Source organism: Dysidea avara, chromosome 7, assembly GCF_963678975.1.
Source record: "Dysidea avara chromosome 7, odDysAvar1.4, whole genome shotgun sequence".
NCBI classification, from domain to species: domain Eukaryota; kingdom Metazoa; phylum Porifera; class Demospongiae; order Dictyoceratida; family Dysideidae; genus Dysidea; species Dysidea avara.
In genome coordinates this window covers 12,316,640-12,339,394 of record NC_089278.1, presented here as the reverse complement: position 1 = coordinate 12,339,394, position 22,755 = coordinate 12,316,640, and the positions used below count along the sequence as shown (strand labels likewise).

The 22,755-nt window shown below is 37.8% G+C and overlaps 3 protein-coding genes across 5 annotated transcripts in view; 1 reads left to right on the top strand and 2 right to left on the bottom strand.

The window, feature by feature from the left end:
• Positions 1-1,831: 1,831 nt before the first annotated feature.
• On the bottom strand, positions 1,832-21,839 carry LOC136261674 (bone morphogenetic protein 2-like). 3 transcript variants are annotated; one of them, XM_066055715.1, is made up of 3 exons: positions 6,105-7,295; positions 2,954-5,271; positions 1,832-2,843 (listed from the first exon to the last, which is right to left on the bottom strand). In XM_066055715.1, the coding sequence occupies exons 2-3, from the start codon at positions 3,258-3,260 to the stop codon at positions 2,038-2,040; spliced, it is 1,113 nt and encodes a 370-aa protein (XP_065911787.1). In that variant the 5' UTR covers positions 3,261-5,271; positions 6,105-7,295; the 3' UTR covers positions 1,832-2,037. The 3 variants fall into 3 exon arrangements, with proteins under 3 accessions (XP_065911787.1, XP_065911789.1, XP_065911788.1); XM_066055717.1 differs by lacking the exon at positions 6,105-7,295 and adding an exon at positions 21,638-21,839 and having other exon boundaries at positions 1,833-2,843; positions 2,954-3,212; XM_066055716.1 differs by having other exon boundaries at positions 1,833-2,843; positions 2,954-3,212.
• The window catches only part of LOC136261673 (tyrosine-protein kinase receptor UFO-like), a 43,500-nt gene continuing 30,946 nt past the window's right edge, over positions 10,202-22,755 (top strand). The window contains exon 1 of the mRNA XM_066055714.1: positions 10,202-10,247. The gene's annotated coding sequence lies outside the window, so the exon portion shown is untranslated. The remainder of the gene's footprint in view (positions 10,248-22,755) is intronic.
• On the bottom strand, positions 14,632-17,247 carry LOC136262166 (E3 SUMO-protein ligase ZBED1-like). The gene is made up of 2 exons (XM_066056325.1): positions 16,065-17,247; positions 14,632-15,751 (listed from the first exon to the last, which is right to left on the bottom strand). Exons 1-2 carry the CDS (start codon positions 17,070-17,072, stop codon positions 14,843-14,845), a joined length of 1,917 nt encoding a protein of 638 aa, XP_065912397.1. The 5' UTR covers positions 17,073-17,247; the 3' UTR covers positions 14,632-14,842.

Genomic DNA, 22,755 nt, shown 5'->3' with positions numbered 1-22,755 from the left:
TAATCTTGCTTGACTAATTTCTGAAAACCTCAGTAACCCCCTGGAGTTGCCCCTGGATGGACTCTTACTAATGTATACAGCACATTGAACTAAATAGCATATGAAGTTTGTTAATGCAAGCCTTCAATGCATCTAAAAGGTCCAGAATAGCTCTCAGTTCAGTCACCAACATTAAGTGAGGCAACTGCCTCACCTACCTACATTGTAGCTACGTCTCTGAAGTTGTAACCATTTCTCTCTACAAGCTTAACACTATACCTGGTCCTAAATTACTGTGACATGCAACATCCTTGCTAACTTACTCATAATTATTCATAACAGCAGGTACCAAATTCTGCATTCTTCAACAACGTTTTAATTACGACTCCCTGTATTCACAGACTTTAGCCTTCTCACAGGTCCCTAGTGGATAGCATTCACAGATGATGTTGAGAAGCCAGACTGAGCTGCTAAGCTTGGACTTGGTTAGTATAGTAGTGTATATGGACTATTATATGGATGTGTTACAGAGAGCATTATATATACCAGTAATGGGCATTTACCATTAACTTGAAAGACCAACTAATTACCTACTGTATTCAGTCAAGAATGGCTGACCACTTTGATTATTGTTGTACCAATAGAATTACTCTAGTCAAAGCTGTTGTTAGACCATCTCAGTTGTGAGTACGCTCTATTTAGTACAATTATTTATTTATTATTTGCTTTACAGCATACATGCAACAAAATACGAACATTACTAGTCCTTAAAATCTAGTGTATACTGAAGGTCCACTGGCATCCAGTGCCAGTAGCCTGGAGTAAGTAGTTATTAAGATTAGTTATAGTTGTTTATATTATGTAAAACTCATTTAAAGCAAGGGTTACAGGTGATCAAAGTTGGGAGGTTTGGGGACTTATTACAATTCAATAGGGACAGACAAAAGAAAAAGTGCATGCGTTGTCAGGATCAAAATTTAGTTTAAAATGATTCCATAGAAAGTTTGTAAGTTTGTACTTGATAGTAAGTAGGCTAAGATTGTAATTTATTGTTGGTAAAACATTCCATATATGAGGGAGTCTGCTGAAATAGAAGTTGCTGCTGGAAACATTAGTATTTCTTATGTGTTGCAGTTTATAGCTATTCATAGATCCTAATTGTGTGTTTCTTGAAGTGAATTTAATATAGTCAGTGATATTAAATGCATTTGTAGGGGATTTAGGGCTTTTGATAAAATACATTAGGTCTAGATGTCCAAAAAATACATTAAAGGAAAAATTTTGAGCTCAAGTAATAAAGATTTATAGTTGCTGCTATAGTCATTCAATATGTACTTTGTTGCACAATGCTGAAGCTGTTCTAATTGTCTGATATCTTTTAATAGATATGTATGGTTTCCATAGTGTTGAACAAAACATTAATTGGGATCTAACTAGCGATATATATAGATGTTTCTTGGATATAGCAGTTATGTTTGTTGAAAAGGAACGTCGTAATAAGCCTAACATCCGATAAGCCTTTGATATTATGATCATTGGAGAAACCTTAAATAGTGTACAGTTTATACATTGAGAGGGATGCAGCCCAATCCTACTTGAAATACTAAAGCTTTTTCTTTCAGAAGTGTTGCAAAATGACACAGTAGTCACACACATATAAAATATTATCAACTCTTTCTGCAGTAAATCACTGATTGTATGACATACTAGAATGTTATTATCAAGTAGTGTAACATCAAGTCTTAGCAAAGACATAGTATTTAGGCTACCGAAGGAGTTTTGTGTCAAATGTAATTCAGCTCCAAAGGCCAAACTACCCTAGCTTGGAATGCTTACACATGCTGCATGTATTTATATTTGACTTACAGATCAATAAAAAATAGTTTACAAAAAAACTCATTCAAAAACATAGCATTACTTCCATACGCTTACACCACTGATATATTTATACTTGCTAATATTATTATGATATGTACTTAACATGCACTATAGTAACCATTAAGGATGCTTATTTAGTACAATAAAAATTGTAGAGTATTGTTGCTGATGAGGGAGATATCATAAACAGCTACAAGTGGTAGCCTTAGCAGGAGCACTGATAAAGATGTTTTCCTGGGTCAAGTCATTGTAGAACAACATTAGGATATCCTCAAAATCAGTTGGCACACAACACCTCTTTGGTACCTTAGCATGACCTCTGGTCTGATAGTAGTGAAGGGAAAGGATACTTGCATGGTCAGTTAATGATTCTACTGGTAGTCTTGGACAGTGACCCACACACACTCCAACATCAAACAACCTGGGGAGCAACAGGTACATGTTGTTTGCACTTACGGCAGTGTTGCTTACATCCATCTTTTGAAGATGACATGCTACATGTGATGTTTGGATAGGGAACTGGTTTTCACGTTTTACTCTTTCATGTGCTGTATTGTGAAACCTTTTGTCTTTTAACAGTTTACTTCGAAATTTGTTGTTGTGATGACGAGTAAACATAACTAATAAAGGCTCAGTATCCAAAATATTGTTTTGTTCTCCTGAAGAATACACACCTTCACATGATAGTTGTCGCTTGCCTTCGTTCAGTGTAACCTTCAAGCCATAGTTAACCCAGCCTTGTTTCCAGCTTTTAGCTATTGGAGTAACATCAAATGTTTTCCATCCTGGACTAGAGTCAGTATATTTGAAGGTGAGCTTTAATGGAGAGTCAGTACTATTGTTATTCAGCAGGTAAAAAATATTGACCTCATAGTAGTCCCCTGGTATTGAAATCTTTTGTAGCAAACGTAACTCAGCATGAAGTATCTCTTCTTCATCGATATTTGCCTTGTCCATGCCAAATTTGTAATACCCACAACTTGCACCTATATACAGAGAATATTTATAGTCACAACTATGGGGTGGTTTGTTATTATCACCCAATAGCTGATGTTATAATTATTTTACTTGGAATAAACATAACTACTCAACTTACTCTTTGCTTGATTCTTATAGGATCGTATTGTTGTTGCAGTATCCTTGTGATCTCCTGGTGGATGGGATGATCTTTTTAAAAAGTTTACATACAAATCTTTCAAGTAGCTGGATAAAGATGTATTAGACAACTCATAAGCCAATTTACTTTTCTTTACAACGCTGTCTTTGGTATTAACTGGCTCAACACCAACTTCCATTTTATTCACCATCACCAGTTGCTGCTTCTCTTCTACTTGCCTGATAGGAACCGAATTAACCTTAATAGTGATGAGTAGTAATACAGCAATAAAACACAATAACTTCATTATTTTGTTGGCTACTTCTAAATGTAAAACTAATACTATACTGAACTGGTTTAAGATGTTTCATTTATTTGCTACAATCCCTTATCACTGTAGGGTATTCTCTTACATCATGAGACTAGTTTTGTGACATAATCGAGGAAATTGTTGAGTGATATGTGATATCATTCTGGAGAAGTGGATTGTGTTATTTCAAAGACACTCACGTGGATGCATGTGGGTGTATGCATGAGTTTGGGATCTGCATATTTTAGCTTCTCACCACTGCATTATTTTCGAACAGGGTCCATGTGGATGACTATGTACATGCATAAATAACATGTTCCATAATAAAAACAGTTACCAAAAAATGTTAAAACTTGATACTAGTTTGGCACTCAGTATACACATATACACATTCCACCTTCCTTAGATTAATTTTAATTCAATAGCATTGAAGTGGTATCTTTGCTGATTTGCAGGTTAATTTTCAGCCTACTATTACAACTCATATTGCATATGGAGTTATGTATAGTTAAACTTCTGACCATATCCCATGGATCACTGCTAAACTTTCATTGTCAATTGTCCTGCATGTTTGGGCTGTGATACTGACCAACTAAAAGGCACCTCCAGCCATTTGCGTACCACAAACACAAAAAAGCTTTTTTTTTAAAAAGGTCAAACAGAGTGCAGCTTTACAAAAGGATAATTAAGCCATGCTTTCTCATAGGTGAAGGATAACAATGACCTCAGTTGACATTCATCTTATACTCTATGTCTGCATCAAAACATTCTGTATGATTCTGACTATATGGCTTTCAATACTAGGAAATTCCTTGTAGCAAATTCATTACTTTCCCTCAGTTGATCACAACTTATACATAACTCCCAAAAATGTAACAAACTATATGTGTTAGTGTGTATCTTGAATAACAAGGTGATGTGCAGCAACTGTTCCCCTTGCTATTTATTTGCCCATGTTAAACACAACACATCATCCAGTATATGTAGCTAATGGTGGAGATTTGAGTGGATAAACTTCTCTCCAGTATCATCAGGTGTACAGTATAATCCAAATTAGTATTTGACACTAGTTGCATGTATATGATCGTAGCCTGTAATTGTTGATTGCTTTAATTTCTGCTAATAGAGCACTGGAAAGCATATAGCTATGCACAAGATATCCACTCCATTTAAGGGTATGACTTAATGTATGCACATCACCCAGATACTAGCTAAATTTCACACCTTACAATCATAGTACAGCCTGGAGAGATGAAGTGGATTTCTAACAGTCTTTGGTAAAGGCCCTGAATACTGTCAATGACATGCTACACATCATGGAGTCCATTGTATTATTGGATATAGTCTTAATTGTGTCTGAATTTTGTGGGTTGTCTGGTCTGGTGAGGGAATATGGTGTGACATCACACCATGAAAAACACCACCAATACAAAGAATACCTGAAATCAAACCACTTGTGCACTGCTTGCATGATTGGAGACAAAAGTATTATCCCTAGTATAGTTTTTCTAAGGTGTACAATATGAAACAATTAGATTTCATTGACATACCAGAATATTTAAGTTTTCAAATGTAACATATTTAGAATTGATATTTATACTGAATATATGTAATGTGAATACATAGCTAACATACAATTGGAAAAGCAGAATATTTAACTTGAATCAGGAAATAATTGCTGCAAAACATCAAAGAGTTTACTTAGACTCAAATGATCATGTAAAAGAGTACTCAGCTAGACGGACTAACAACCATACACAACATAGAAAGTCCAAATAAACACACATGTACAGCAATGAAATGTGCATGGTATAAAAGAATAAGCCTGTCACAAGGCCTATCCAAAAGTCAGTTAGTATATAGAAGGGATTCCATATTGCAGTTATTTGGCATGGACTATAGTTGTTGCTCAGTAGTGGGTTTCATGCCATCACTGGTATGGGATTTTCTGCATTCCAATAAATTATTTTAATAAAGATTCTGATTCCCTGCATGTATTACCAAATCCCTGTGGAGTAGTACATTATATTTTATAATTATTCACTATCCCCCTAGGGACCTGCAGACATAAAATTTATAGCTAGTTATTATGTATAATATATAATATATAAGTATATGCATAACTGTAGTACAAAGTGGCACATGGTTAGCAATTAGTCATCCAGTATACGCAAGTTCATCTCCGGTTATTATTTCTTTCTCCTAGGAACAAACTGCGCTTTCATATACTGTTAATGTTATCATGCATAATTATGTACATTTGCATCAAAGCAGGAAATAAATTTAGACTAATGGTGGGTTTCATGTAACTGGCTGTGTGGACAATTGAGCTTTTAATTCATGACCATATTAAAGCTGGTTGCCGCATGTAGGCATACCTGTAATGGGATGTATGTCATTTAATCTTATACTGTATAACTTTCATATTGTAAGCTTCACTTTGAGTATGTATCAAATCTTCCTATAAATATGGCAAAAATATTTATTCAATAGACTAAAATATCAAGGAAAGAAAGTTAACGTAAACAGCAGTAGCATAAGAAGGTTTGGCATACTAGCACTACGAGTAACTGGAAGAGGCTAATATTGCCTCATTGGAAATATAATATCCTATAGTTTCTTATTTTTTGTTTTACGATTATTTACTAATCAATTTAAGAAGGGATTTTGTAGCAACAAAACATGTAAGACAGGATGCATCATAACACACTTAGGGGATGCTCCCTGCAAGTGATAAATGGGCACTTGTAATTTCATACCTCGCAATAACAAAGTGTACTTACTTGTGTTTAGTAACAATACAACATGTATATGCCAGGCATCATAACAACAAAAGCTCACTTTCTATAGTTTAACAACTGTCATTCCATAACACTCTTAATGACTTGTTTTTCAGGTCAGTACTATCAAGCAGACACTTCACATATCTTTGCTTAGTGTACATGCAGTCTCTGTATGATGGTGTGTAGTGATTCTGTTTTGCATTAAGACAAAGATAAAGCCATATACATACCTTAACTATAATTACATCAGCTGTGCACAAGATATTTAAAGAAACCATATAGTAAGATGAAACCTCAGTATACAACTATGTAGCCACTAAATTTGTCTGGTTTGTACCACGCAATACTTTTCATGGCCTAGACATAGCCATACAAATTCTTTTCTGCATTGTAGACATCATTATAACGATGTTCAATGGCTGTGCTCGAATAATGGCATAGCCAAACTACATTATACATAAAGATGATATATCTGTAGGGATTTTTTACAATAATCACACACCCTTATAAGTAACTACTTTAATAATCACACATTACAAATGACAGTTAGAAATTTCATTACTAATTTCTGTCACAATACTCACTACTGTTTTGTAGTGACCATAGTAGTGAACATCACTACATGGTAGCAATGGTCACTACAAAATTTCTAGTGAATGTCTATACATAAAAATAGTAGATATTAGTAGTGACCTTCACTACTTTGTTTTTACTATGCTGTTTATGAGTTCAGTCCAACTCTGACAAACATTAGAGCAAATGTTATCTAGTTGCATACTATTCCAGATGTCTGTAACACATCCAAGAAAACTCTTACAAAACAAGTCTATGGAGGTAGTTGTTATGGAACTCGCCATCTTGAAATGTTCAAACATTGGAATCTTCATGGCAGCGTAACAGGACACCTGGTTCTTACAACTAGCCTAAGATCAGCTTGTTATTATGCTGCATGAAAATATGGGGCAGTGTTTACAAAATCACTTTTTAAAGTCAGCAATGCAGTGCTAATCTCTGGGTAAGGGTGTTTGTTCCTTGTATTTAGGCCTGCGTCAAATATTCCAGCATGATAAAAAGCACAATAGGCTGGAATGGTATGCCAGCATTATATTAGGTGGATATTTCAAAACTATGGAGCTTAATTCCATGTAAATATAAAATAGATTGATACTCCCTAATAGAGCAGTCAGTGGAAATTGTACATAGTACTCCTTAGATCGATTCTCTCTAATAAATAGAGCAGGTGCTTTATAGTGAATAAAGCATTCACTGATTAAAATGTTCCAAGAAAATTGTAACAAATTAGAAACACAATGCAAGCATAATAGTAACACACTGAAAGAGCATAATGGGTAAAAAATTTGGGAAATTCCTGAAAGCATTTTGGACAAAATTTTGGGCATATTTGACTCAGGCGTAAAACTTGTATCTTACATTTTTGGACCATTATGAAATACATATTTACAACTCTTGATATTTAGTATAATGGTACACTTTCTCTTATATTTTCCTGCAATAATGCATGGCTTTGTGAAAGCCAGTCTGAGCTCTATTGAGCGATATAGTAGACACTGACTGTATCTTTCATGAAGAATTGTGACACACTTAACTACCATGGGTCCACAAACAATGAGTAGTTGTACTATGTGAAAGTTTCCAGTCATCAAAATATATCACATACTGGTATTTGCTTGACATGGAGGTCATCTATAGACTTCAAAAAATACACTTTCACTGAAAAAGCCTACAGTATATATGACAATGGCATCAAGAAGTCATTACCTATCTGTGTGTAGTTATCATTAAAAACTGATATACAAAGCTTAGTATACTCTGGGTGCTTTAGTATAAACTTTTTGTCTTGATGTGGATAGACATATTATGGAAGCAACCTCATGCAGGAAAGCAGGCACGCACTCTGGTTTACCAAACTGCGGCGACCTGTTAACTGGATTATCAAGATAACTGAGCATCAGTTATCTATGTAGTAGTAGATCTAAAACACAACACATACTAATACTTTATCTTAATAAAAACGTTTTTGGAACTATACAGACAAACAGTTAATAAAACAAAACAGACTATAGGGTACAACAACTAATAAAACTACATAACTATCTACTTACTCTACATACTACAGTGAATACAACTAAGGGAAAAGGGGATTGTCATCAATATTGAAGCGCCCAATACCACAAGATCATTCTGGCATTGTTCAACCATAATGCAACAGAAAGTTGCTGAAGTAGATTCTTCCTTGCAAGTTTACGAGGAATTCCACTGTGAGGGGTAGTACGGTTGGCAATATCTCAAAGCAAACAGAGTCCAAACTCCAAAACACTCGACCACTAATTAGATCCTACTTTCTCCACAGCTGCCAAATGCTTCACATCCATGGCTACCTCTCCAGCTGCAGCAGCTACCCCAGCACAGGAAGCAGAGCAGGAAATAAATGCAGGCTGATCATGAGTGGTGCTGTGTATGACCTATAGCCACCAATTTTGTAAAATTTGGCCTAACGTAAGTGAAGAGACACCAGTAACAAACTATATTATATGTCACTATATACATGACAATAACACTATATCCACTAAACACTACTGGATAGCTGTAGGTAATGGTTCACAACATCAAGGGTTTGTAATATTTGAATGAACCCTTGATATACTTTTGGTACATTATCAGATGTGCAGTAATGAATCAATTACCAAACATTCCCTTTCCAGGCACTTGTAGACAAATGAACCGATACTTGCAGTGTGTAGTAACTAGAGGCTATATCCTCTGGTCAGCAGCTCTTAGCTCTCCAACAAAAGGCTCAATTTTTCTGTCTTACTCTACTGCAGCTGCACACACCGAGGATGCAATATTAACTCTTAGTAATAATTTATGGGTGCATACTGACAACAATCTATATGCTCAGCTACATGTATGTTCTATTTGCCACATACAGTGAGTGTGCTCAAGAGCATAGACAGAATATATAGTTTAGAAAGCAAGGCAAACCCAATTGTCCTATTAGAGTTGGAGGCAGGCAACTGCTCTATTAGAGTATCTCAATCTTTTGAAGTTCTGAAGTTGCTTCATTGAAATACAGTTTCCTAGCTTTTACCAAGGCAGTTGCTTCAGTTGCCTCAATGGTAGCTACACCAGTAGTACTTAGTATATAGATATCTTTCTCTTGTGAGGGTTATATAGTAATGTCTGCAAGTTGATGCATTTACAGACTAACTTACAGTACAAGATCTCCATAACTTCTCAATGGATAGAAATACAACATAGACATGAAATGGACAAATATGATGGTACTATATACCCATGAGAAAATCCCTACTTTTGTTATCGCATGCCAATGTGGGATTTTCTTTCCCATAGCACTAAAATTTTAAATACACAGCATAATACATTACATATATAGACTGGATTGTAGTGAACCAATACTTGCATATTGTTGTGTCTAGTTTGTAATGCTGGTTTTGGTGGATTTTTTGGCAGGAACTTCCTTTTGTCATCCCTACTACAGTACTGAATGATGGTAAACACTAATGGGCTTGATTGGTGTTGCTTGGGCCCAAGATGTGCCCTTTTACCTAATGCAGCAGCTACAGAATATGCATCATTGACCTTTGTCCTCCTTTATGCCCTGTTCCTGTGTCCACTCTTGCTGTATTGGTGTTTATTCATGGGTGGCTATCCATGAAAATCATCCACAATTTCCATTAACAATTGCAGAAGTGCTTCTTATGCTGTTCTGTACAGGTGAAACATAGCTGAAAAAGAAGTGGAATGGCCACTTTGCTTCAAGTTTTAGTATTTGTACAGGGAGGGCATACATTCAGATGTGCAATTAATTTACAATAACATGTGGTGCCATTTTTTTCCTTTGATGCAGTATGTGCTGGTTCACCATTCATAAATTATGTTACAAAAAAGTAAACATAGTAGTGTTAGATTTAAGCAGGGATCATAGAAATAAAAATGCCATAACACAAGGAGGTGTGGCCTACACCTGCAGCTATAACAGTCATACTTAGTGTTGCACCGATAATCGGTTGAAGTATCGGTAACAGCCAATATTAGCTAATTTTACAAGTATTGGTATCGGCTACGAAGCAGAAATAATTTGCCAATTAACCCAAACCCACAATCAATCGTTAATGACAGTAATGAACAGGTGAAAGTGAAGAAGGTGGTGAATGTAGCAGTAAGTGGTTTGCTGTAACTGTTTTGGCTTGTTTGTTTGTTTGTACAAGTATGGTTGCAAGGCTATAGTAGGTTGTGTACATTCATTGGCCGCCCACGCAATTAGTTGATCACTCTTCACAAAGGGTCTGGAGTCCTACTTAAAACACTGTTTGATAAGCTGGCTTAGATGTTTTACAACTACTTGGCTTCCTTTTCCATGAAAGGGGTTAGTGGCAAAAGTGTAGAAAACATTGTAAAAGTCGGCCGCCCATGCAATTAATTACATTGATTACATTATCATTACAAATGCAGTTCATACACATAACCTTTGGGTGATTTTCTGCTCCTCCTTCCCTGTTCTGAAGAATTGAAGAATATCGGTAAATATCGGCATATTGGTTATAGGAATAGGCAAATAATCGGTATCGGTAAATGTGAAAAAATGCATATCGGTGCAACACTAGTCATACTTATACTATTGACAGACTGTATATATAACTGAAGTTGGAAGTAAATATGCACTAGTATAGTATGTACTACATACATATAATATAACAAATAAACACAATAACCATGAGTTTGACCTTTTATATATGAGCTCCACTTAATAAGGCATTTACAGACAAGAAAGGTTTCTGAGAGTGACTATCCCAATGTTGGATATGCACTGTTAAATGATTTTAAAGAGAGACATTTTTTCAATGAGTATCATTTAGCAAAAACAATAATATCACTTACTGTATCTTTAGCTGAGTGTATTACATAAAGCAACTCACTCAATAACCTACTTAGTAGACGGTGGGCAAGGCTTTTAACATTCTTACTCATTTGTATGGAAACGGACAAAATCAGCAAAAATTTATGACAAAGTATTATATCAGACCTTAGACTATGATATAGCTCATTTAGAGGGTTACTAAATCACTTAGTCACCTGACATGCTCATTTAGTCACCTACACATGTTCATTTAGTAACCCGCCCTCAGGCAATTTTGTATGTGAAAAATAATTATAACACGAAAGGTACACTGGAGTACTTGATAATACTGTAATACAATTCTTCTCTGTGTTCTGTGAATAATTCTGGAGAAATAGTAGACTAAGTGGCATATCTACTATAGCTCTAGCCGTTACTCTGGTTACCGGTCGAATATTTATTTTTGTGGGTGCTGTAAGGACTTCAGGAAGAAACCGTTCTGCTGTTCTGCATTGCTCTTTCATGCCACCCTAATGCTCTGGCTATAAAGGTATGTACTTTAAACCATAGTCTAAATAAGTTAGACACCGCGACCAACGGGAACTAAGCGATTTAGTAACCCCTTTGGCCCTTAGTAGCGCCCTCGCTGCGCTCGGGACGCTACAGCCTCAGGCCATCAGGGTTACTAAATCGCTTAGTTCCCTTGGTCTTGGTGTCTAACTATTATATAGATCAGGACACACAATAATGTGTTGTGAGGCCAAGTACAGCTAGTGCAGACACACGACAGACAAGTGTGTATTTTACAGGAACCAAGAAAATTTTGTTTTCACGCATTCGTAGCTCAATAGTGCCCTAATAGAAATTAACCAGTTTTGCCATGGCAACTCTCTCAGGGTAAGGCACCTCCTATTCTAAATTTGAGATGAATCCGCCCAGCCATCACTGAGAAATGCGCCTTCAAAGTTTATCTTATTTTCTTTGTATTTTTCTTCATCTTCTGCTTCTTTTATCTTCTCTTTGCTCCACTCGCTATAACTCATGCATGCTTTAGTCAATTGACTTCACATTTGGAGGGCAGTAAGAGCATACTCCAGCACATTTTAAAACCCAATTTTTGTACAGATCAAACTAAGAACAACGGAATTATGCACGACTTTGAATGTGTACAAAAATGTCAGAAAGGTTTTGAACCAGGGACCTCCACACCTATCTTACCACTCTGCCACTGCTGTCAGTTGTTCACCTCACTTAATTTCTACCTTATAAATGAAAGTTCCAGATAACTTGTAGACCTATCAGTGGAAATACTATATGAGTTGTATTGAAGTGCTCAGAAATGTGTGCTCTATTAGAGTATTACAAAACTTATGAAAATCAAGTGTATCATGCAGCCAAGTACAGCCAGTGCAGGCAGGAATTTATGGAACCACGTTGAAACGCTGTTTTCATGTATTCGTAGCTCAATAGTGCTTGAATGGTAATTAATCACTTCTGCTGTGGAAAATTCCTCAGGGTAGGGCATCTCCCATGAGTCAAATTTGCCCAGTTATCTTTGCACCTTCAAAATTCAGTTCATTGTAAATACATATAGCCACTCAGTCTTTGACGATTCCTGTAGTAAGGAGAAAAGTTCAAAGGCAAGTTAAAAGGAAGTGTCAATGCCAACCATAGGCTGGCTTTGGAACTTGCAATTACAAAAATAAGTGATATCCACACAAGAACAGCCAAGCTGTGAAAAAGGTGCAGCCTTATAAAGCCTGGGTAAAAAAAGTTGTGAAATCAAAGTGGTGGCCAAGAAACAGCTACAGTGATGTTAATGCTAGCAATGCACACAGTCATTATTAAAATTTATTAGCATTAACACCATTGCAGCCATTTCTTGGCCACCACTTTTGATTTCACAACTTTTTACCCAGGCTTTATAAGGCCACACCTTTTTTCAGCTTGACTGTTTCTGTGTGGAAAACATATACTGTACAAGTACAAGTTTAAGTTTGAATAAGCAAAAGTAGTTAAACAAAGGAGGTCGCCTATACCTGAAGATATACCAGTGGATGACTGAAATAGGGATTAAACATCTACTAGTATATCTTCAGATGTCCCTTGTTTCACTGCTTTTTATTTCTTTGATCCCTAATCATAATTCCTTACACTTGTTTAATATATTATGACCGGTGAACCCACGCATACTGCATTAATAGAAAAACGCACCAGGGTTATTGTTTTTTCCTGAACACATGCCCTAACTATCAGTTACTAAAGTTACTGATAGCTTTGGTGACCATCTGTTAGGCTGCTCACATGGCCCAATGAGATTTCGTCACCATGATGTTCTGGTTAATATCAAATATAATGCCCTTTCACAAGATCATCCAGGTGTACTTAAGAAACGGCAAAGTTCACACAGTACGACGATGGGCTGCATTCTGGTGATACATTCTTCATCCTGACTTCCAACATGGTTGTCCAGCTTATTTTGGAAGATGCACTACTCGTTCATGAATCAGAAGTGGATGAAAGGATTTGGAATTCGCTTGACTGCATTTTTGGATGGAGGAATTTACCTTTGATGATAGAAAGTGAAACTACTCAACCTGAGAGTGTGAGAGAGTGAGGACAACAGTAAGGCACTGTCCATTGAGTATTTCACTGGGAAAACCCCAACGCAACTTTAGATAAATGACTACCCTCTTTACAGCGAGCATCAGAGTGGAATGAATGGACTTCTGAAAGGTTCTAATTCAGTTAACAGGCCATCTTAAGGGTCAAGCTCTTCCAGAGTGGAATATGCTAGAGGACAGTGACAATGTAGGCTGGCTAGAGGCAGCAAAAGTCCTCTTCTTTCAGCTCAGAACAAAGAAAAGTGGCTAGCCCAACTATGCAGAAGGTACCAATTCCAGAGAGAAGGCACTACTTACCTAATTCACAACAGAAAAAGGGTTACCAGAATGAAAGAACTTCACATAGGAAAGTCTATGACAAGAAACAGACTCGGCAAGTAGCTGCACAGAAGACTAAAGGAGTACAGCAAACTCATGAATACTCTCCAAAGTGTTACAATTGTGGTAAAGCCAGTCACCTTGCCAAGAACTGCAAGGCACAGAAGTCAGAGAGTAGTGGACAATCCGACAGGAAGAATTCTGATTCTAACATAAAGAATTCACGTTCATGGTATACGCTGTACTCCTCCTCTGCTTCCTGTGCTGGAATGGCTGTTGCAGCAGCTGGAGAGGTGGCCAAGGATGAAAAGCATTTGGCAGCTATGGAGAAAGTGTGATCTGATTTCATACCCTTAATGGTGGAATGTTTTGGAGTCTGGCCCTCTTTTGCTTTAAGACCTTACATACAATTGCTGACTGTACTACCGCCGTAATGGTGTTCCTCCTAAATTTGCAATGAAGAACCTGCTCCAACAATTTTCTGTTGCATTATGGATGAAAAATACCAGAATGAACCTGAGATATTGGGCACTTCAGGGGTACTGACGTTGATGATAATCCTCTTTCCTTAGACACAGGTAGTATTTCCCTAAATGTAGTAGCAGTAGTTACATAGTGCCATGAAGGTATTGTGAGGCTGTTTTAGGGTGATATTTTTTGCCTGAAAAGCCAGTGGTCCCTAATATACAGTACTATCGTACTATATGATACCTTGGGTTTTAAAAGTGTGGGCTATGACATTTGCATGTACACTAGAGCTGGGCAGTACACAAATTTTTAAGTCGGTACGGTATTTTATAAAATATCACGGTATAAATAACTATCTCGGTATTTTGTCAACACATAGTCACATACAAACATCCTCATACAAGTATAGTAATAAGTCATGTTTAGTTATCTCAAGTGTAACAACAAACAGTATACTAGGATCAATTATATGTAATTGCTTTTACTGTAGACTGACTGTCACTTCTTCTATAAGTTTTTAGCTAAAAATGTCAGCATGTTGACCTTAGCTGGTTTTAGACATGTACATTTATGTGTAACAATATTCCCAGATGTGCTAAATGTGCGTTCTGAAGCACTGCTTGATGCACATATACACAGGAACTTCTTAGCCATCAACGCTAAAACTGGAAACATCTGTTGATTACCCTTCCACCAAAGAAGTGGACTGTCATCAATGTCAAGCTGAAGGGTTTGGAGATACTTCTCCAGTTCACCGGAAATCCTTTCCTTTGGGCTTAGACTAGAATCTTCATTTCCTGAGGACACTAAATCTTTCGGTCTGCTTTTATTTAACAACTCAGATAACTTCCTTCGCTTAGCAGGAGGATCATTTTCACTTGTTTGGTCAATGTCAGTGACTTCACCAGAATCTTCTTGTGACTGTGGCTTCAGCAAGGCACAAACTTCCTCTTCATTTAGTGCTTCATCCGTTATCCTCTCTTTCACACTTGCCACGTTACTTGCACTCATGTAATCAGCTTTGAAACGAGGATCCAGCGTTGTAGCCACGTCTAGTAGCATATTGATTTCATCGTTGTCACAGTACTTTTCTGTGAGGGATGACTTGATTCTTTCCTTGATATCTTTTGTTAGTGTAGTATCATTATCCTTTACAGCCAAAGCTTCAGTGTTAAGGTGATGTAAGAGTGGTTTAATGTATGACACTGTGACGTAGTCTTCCCCAGAGACGCTGTCTGTTAGGTCTGCAAGTGGAGTAAGAGCTTTGTTTACTGACTCCAAAACTTCAATATCTTGCCATGTGGCAATCAGGTGAGCAGTTTTACGGTCGTTGCTGAGAACTTGACGTACTGCCTTTTCTTGTTCCAAAACCCGCCCAACCATTGCTTGCATTGATCCCCATCTTGTTGCACAGGACTAGTGGAACAAGTACCAACATTACCACATACACCTATTACACTGTTAAGCACAATGGATTTGTAAACCAGGCATGTTACACATGTAATCAAATACCAGTGTATGTATCCTTTTACAAGTAAAACCAACCACTCCCAAAAGTCCTAATGAAACCACACCACATTGTCACATGACTCACATGCTTGGTTTACAAAATGTCATAACATATGTGTAGACTATATTTGTGTGTCATAGTATTGTTAACATGTAATAATGTACCTATTTACAATTGTAATCAATTTATTTTATTAAATGTATGCACTGTATATATTACCGTAATCAGTGAATGCTGCGGAAGCTCCATCTCTGATTGCACTCTAGATAGCTCACTTTTCTTCTTCCAACTATAGGAAAAAGCGGACACTATTTTCTTACACACACCCACAGCTCGACTCAGTCTTGGATCATCCTTTAAAGCATTGGTTACTGAAAGATGCAAATTGTGTCCAAAACAAGCCAATCTGGTCATCTCTAGCCTTTCAGCAGCACTAATAATATTACTTCCGCTATCTGTAGTCAGACAAACTTGGTGTGCTTCTGGAAGGCCCCAAGCCTCCAGTGTTACTTGGATAGCCTCAGCTATGTTCTCACCAGTATGTTGTTCTGGCATAAACATGGTTTGTAAACAACGACTGTGCAGCTCCCAGTTTCGATTGATGAAGTGAACAGTGTAACTAATGTATGGCTCACTTGTAGCACTTGACCATAAATCTGTGGTAGCAGCAAAGTATCCTGCCTCTTTCACCTCTTCTAATTCCTTGTTTACTGCTTCCCTTGTCTTGGCATACAGTGCTGGCAGTGCAGTTTGGGAGAAATATTTTTGGCTAGGCAACTCATACTTCGAATCAAACCGCTCCAGTAACGCTTTGAATCCTTCCTTCTCTACCGTATGAATCGGCATCATGTCTTTTGCAATGCAGTACGACACACTGTCGGTTAATTCTTGCCATCTTTTACTACCACGACCATATATCGCTGCCGACTGGTCAACAACTTTCAGTTTTGCCTGTCCTTGAGATCTTTTCGAACTTTTATCCTTCGCCTTTTTCTTCTCCTGCGCTTCTATCAGCTCTGCATACTGCTTCGGGTGGTGCCTCTTGAGATGCGTTAACAGATTAGAGGTGTTCCCGCCTTTTGCTAATACTGGCTTCTTCGTACATCCGCTTGTGACACGACAAATGGCCTTTTCAGAATTAATCGGCTTCCCATCTTCACCCGCTTTAAACCCAAAATAATTCCACACTAATGACGTCGAGTTTTCCTTCGAAACCAGTTCACACATTCTGAAAACAAGGGCGAGAACAATGGCGCATAATCACTCACGTGTCGAAACGTACACCGGTATTTTACGGTATACCGGTTTCTCGGTATTAAAATTATAGCTCGATATCGATACCGGTACAAGTAAAATACCGTATTATCGATTAAATACCGGTATACCGCCCAGCCCTAATGTACACAATACTTTTCTTAAAGAAGTAATTGTGGGTTTTGCTGGTTTTCGTGGTACCATTTCTAGCCATATAGCCTGATATGCAGGAATTTTGAAAAAGGGGTTTTCACTACAGCTAAGTGACTGTTATATTAGGTTTATATTACCTGACTGCTCTATTAGAGTATCTCGAACCAGAACAATGCTATAAGTGTTGCTATCATGTTAGAAACTATTATTTAAAAGTTTAAAATGAGTCCTGTTCCATGATAGATTCTGGAAACCTGAAGTTTCAATTTCTTTATGTTTCAAGCAGTGTGTAAAATCCAAAGGGGTTTCCTGAAACCCCTGGAAACCCCCCTCGGTACGCCTCTGGTTATGGATGGGGTAGGTTAAGAGTATCAGTTACTGACCTTGAGAACATCAGAGCCATCTTATCGCATACCGTATAGCAGGTTATTTTTAAAAAGCAGAAAATTTTGCACAAAAGATAAATTTGAATTTCGAAGGATTTTAATTTAGAAGAGTGCATATTTCAAAGTCCGGATGTATTTCAAATAAACGTAAATTCGCATCACAATTATGAAGATACGTGAATGTTTGCTAAAACTGACCATAGATAGTATATTCTACGTGGTACGTAGGTACAGTTTACCCATAATACTGAGCTAAGACTCAAGGAATATACAAGCGAATTACCGAAAGTTGGATCGTTCCTTTCATTTGTGGGAATTAATTTTTGAAGAACAACTGGACGTGGGAATTTATTTTCAAATAGAAGGGCCTCTTCAAAAATAAACCCTTCGAAAATTACCAGCTATATGGTAGTTGAAAATGTGCTATGTACAAAATGACACTCCCAACATTGCAAAAACGACTAATCAGTGATGTCTAGCTGCTCAACTATATATTTCCTTCAAGAGAACACTTACAATTAGCTTACCGTATTGTTGTGACGTCCATTTTAATAGCCTCCAGCATAAATTTCTGCAATTGTGAAATCTGTGAGACACGAACCAATTTCTCCATAATTCTATGCATCTTTTTGGATACTATGGCAATGTTATGAATACAGAATACAGAAGGGATCACAGAGGAGGTTGGACACACTTTAAGTGCCACCAAAACCAATTATGCAAAATTTGTTTTATCAAGGAGGGTAAATATGTCGATCTCGGTATAATTTAGTGAAGCGTCATTGTTCTGTTTATAGAATGCATACGTGACAAATCTGGTGAAGACCACAACTTGTTAGTTTAACCCAGAACTCAAGCACTTTTTATAAAACAAAGTAGCTTTACATGAAGCATGATCTCAATATCCAATAAACCCAGTCATTCTTCAGTACAGTATTGTGACTATTCAGCGTGACATAAAATATGAAATTTACAACTAGAGTAGGGACCATAGCACATCAATAAAAGTACTGAAACAAGTTGGAGTAGTCCATGATAATAAATCACAGTAAAACAATAAGAAGTGTTATATCCCTACTGTGCTCAAGATGCCATTACAGAAATTCACAGTAGGGATATAACACTTCTTATTGTTTTACTGTGATTTAATATCATGGACTACTCCAACTTGTTTGTTAACTTTTTATCGATGTGCTATGGTCCCTACTCTAGTTGAACATTCCAAATTACTTTGTGTACTTGTTTGTTAACTTTTTGTAAATAATTATTATGACTGGTGAACCAAATGGTGTCACGCGCCCCAGCTATATCAATTATCATCTGAAAAGTGAAGTATCCATTACACTTCGTTGTCAGCTATGTTCAACCCATTATACAGCATTTCGAATCAAGAACTGTTCAAAAAGCACTTCTGCTATCAAAGTAGCTACTATGAAAAATACAGATGATTTCTGTTACGAACAGAAGCCATCACATGCTGCCACCAAATCGATACTTTTCGCTGTCAGCAAAGATGAATGGGACACAAAGGGGGACACTGGTAAGTCCATGAAGAATGCATTGTATGTACTGCGGTATGCCAAAAGGCACCTCTCGGGCCGAAGTGACATCAAACAGTGAAAATATCAAGCCCGTAGCCTTAGCCGTTATTGAGTTACGCTTGTCTGAAGGCATCAGTCAGGCAATCAGTCAGTCAGTACAAAATTCCATTAGATAATTTTTTTAATTCTGTAGCAACTTGTTGAAAGCATTTTGGGTCAATCTGAAAGCTTGTTTGGGCTTAGTTTTACCTAACCAATACTGCCTCATCATCGTCAGGGAAAATTGAGACTGGTTTTTGGGTGATGTCATTTCGTGGGCCATGCCTACTCCTTTGTGGTTCCTACTATACAGTACTATCGTACTGTATGATACCAAATAAAACAATGGAATTAAGGGCAATACATTTAGGTGGCATTTAGAGCATGTCCAACCTCCTCCAGAAGGTTCAGACAAAACTCTGCTCACTGAAGGCGATATCATGATATATCTCTGGCCATAAATGCCTTTGTTGGCTTTTACATTTACAAGTATAAGGAAAAAAAGTAGGGAAACAAGGGAGGTCACCTACACCTGCAGATTAGTTTAAATGTTCACCAGTATATCTGCAGGTGTGGGTGACCCTCCCTTGTTCCCTACATTTTTTTTCAGTGATCCTTAATTGAACTTAAAATTCCTTATACTTGTTTGTTTACTTTTTTGTAACATTAATTATTATGACTAGTGAACTCACACATACCACATCAAAAGAAAGGATGGTGCCAGAGTTAATGTTTTCGTCTGAATGTATGCCCCATAGTCTCGTGTGGCCAGACCGCCTTTTTCTCTTTGTCATTGGGTAGGAAGAAAAAGGGTCTGGAACAGTTCGAATCCCACAATCGTCTTGACACGTCACAAGGCTACGTCACAATATGCAACCCATGCGCTTAAACTCCATTGTAACAAGAATGCCGCAGCACAACAATAAATAAAGACTTAGCTTACCTAAACAACTAACAATCGATTCAATCTATTATCGCCTCAAAGGCAGCTTTAGATGCTGATAGGTTTATAAATACGCGCTTGTAATTGATTGACGCAAGCAGCTACTATTTGAAAACACATCACGTTTCTTTGGTTAACACCCCCGAATTAACCGGGGAGTGCCAAGACGAGTGTGGGATTCGAACTGTTCCAGACCCTTTTTTCTCCCTACCCAATGACAAAGAGAAAAAAGCGGTCTGGCCATGCGAGACTACACGCCCCAGCCATCAATTACTGACTCGAAGGTGAAGTGACTTCGCTTTCAGCTATGTTCAGCCAGTTACACAGTGCTACAAATGAAGAACAGTAGGAGAAGCACCTCTGCAATCAATCCAGTCACCGTGAAGAATATGGATGGTTCACACGCCCCAACTATAAATTACTGACTCAAAAGTGATGGCCATTACACTTCACTTTCAGCCCATCATACAGCGTTACAATGGAAGAACAGTGAGAGCCTCTGCAATCAATCTAGTCACCACAGAAAATACAGACAATTCCCATTTACAAATGTACAGAAGCCACGTATCGCGCTACTGCAAATCGACACCATGGGTTGTCAGCATAAGAAATGGGACACAAAGGAGGACAAAGGTAAGTCCATGATGTGTGCATTGTATGTACTGCGGTATGCCAAAAGGTACGTCTCGGGATGAAGCAACGTCGAACAGTGAAAAAATCAAGACCATAGCCTTAGCTGTTATTGAGTTACACCTGCCTGAAGGCATCAGGCAGGCAGGCAGGCACGTTAGTCCGTAGAAAATTCCATTAAATATATATTTTAATTTCGTAAAAATCTATTGGAAGCATTTAGGGTCGTACTGAAGGCACTATTGGGCTTGGTTATACCTAACCAATACTGTCCCAACCTCCATGATCCCTAATATACAGTACTATGATATGTTAAAGCATTGCCGTGAGTGTCATATCGAGGAGCACGGTCGAAATGTTAAAACACATGAGTGCTATTTAGCTTCTTGGCCGACTGAGTACTTTATCATTCACGGGGTTCAATCCAGAATAGTAAAGGTAGGGGGAGGCAAAGTAAGTGCATTTGGTTTTAGTGATTCTATAAGAGTATAAGAGAGGTATAAGTAAGTGGTAAATAAATTACAGTTCACACCTCAACTGTACTTTACGGAAAAATAAAATACACTTTTTCATTTGATTCTGCCCACACAAAGTTCTATAAACATATAATACTGTATACCTGAGGAAAGATATACATCTGCAGGTGTAGGTGAGGTACCTTACCTTTTATTTCTATGATCCATAAAATTTCCTGTACTTGTTTGTTTACCTTGAACCCACGCATAAAGACGACTGCCATAAAATTTATTTTGCACGCGCATCTGAACACATTTGAAATGCTGTTTAATACATTTGGGCCATATTTCAATATTTATCTAGTCATACAGTGTAATATCCATGCCCTACCGAAATCAAAATCGAACATCACTACGTCCACGTGATCATCACTTTGCTGGCGTCTAACTCCAGGGCCTGTTGTAGTACTCTCTGTCTGTATTCCAACTGTTTAGGTCGAGCACCATCAAATCTGAACGGGCATTTTGAACCTGATTTTCAGCATCAAACAATCGCTGATCCTGCGTTTTTTGAGTCCAATATGCGCAGGGGTCCCAATGCGCATGCGCCTTACGTCATCTTGCGTTACCCACGCTATGTACATTTTGCTAAAGCGTCTTTAGCGAAAGTTGTGTTCTTCGTACAAGCGATTTCCACAGCATTTCATAGCGTATCCATGGATCGTTCTTATGCTTCTAAAGCAGGAAAAAGTCAAGGACGCACAATTGACAACTTTAAAGCGTCTGAACTGCCTAAAATTGGTATTTACCAGCCATCCGACAAGCGTCTGGTGTTGCCATTCGCGAAAAAGACTGGAGGGGCCACCAAGCAGAAATCTTGTGCTTCTACCATTGATGATATCAATTATAGCAACACGTGCGATGGGGTAGATTCCCTACCCAAGATTGTAATTACGCCCGTTGCTAACGCGAAGAGAAGTGATACCAAACCAGCCAACAAGAAGCATTTTCTACCATTAATAAAGGCTCCTCTGTATCCCAGGTCTCTTCTACAACATAGGATCACCGCCGCTCCACTTCGCCACACACTTTCTGCCAAGCCCGTGTCCTTAGTTCCGTTGCGTGCGAAACTACCAATCGATAGAGCCGTGAAGCCAAATAAACCACTGGATGATACCAAGAAATCCACCCCAACTTTCCGTCTACCTCCCATCATTGACACCAACATTGTTTCGCAAGGGAGCTATGTTAGTGATGGTGCGGATTCTGCAGACTATGTAAGTTCTCACACTGTTTATACTATTGACAGTTACCATGTTTACAATATACAGGTCAGTGAGGGTGATACTAGTGAGTGCCGCATGACTCCAGAACAGGAGTGGATAATTGCCAACTTACTATCTAATTGCTCTCCAATTGTTCAGCGCATATGTAGCGGCAAACAAAAGGGCATTGCTATCCCTCCTCCTGACCTTTACACCGAAGATAGTGATGATGAATACAGTGATG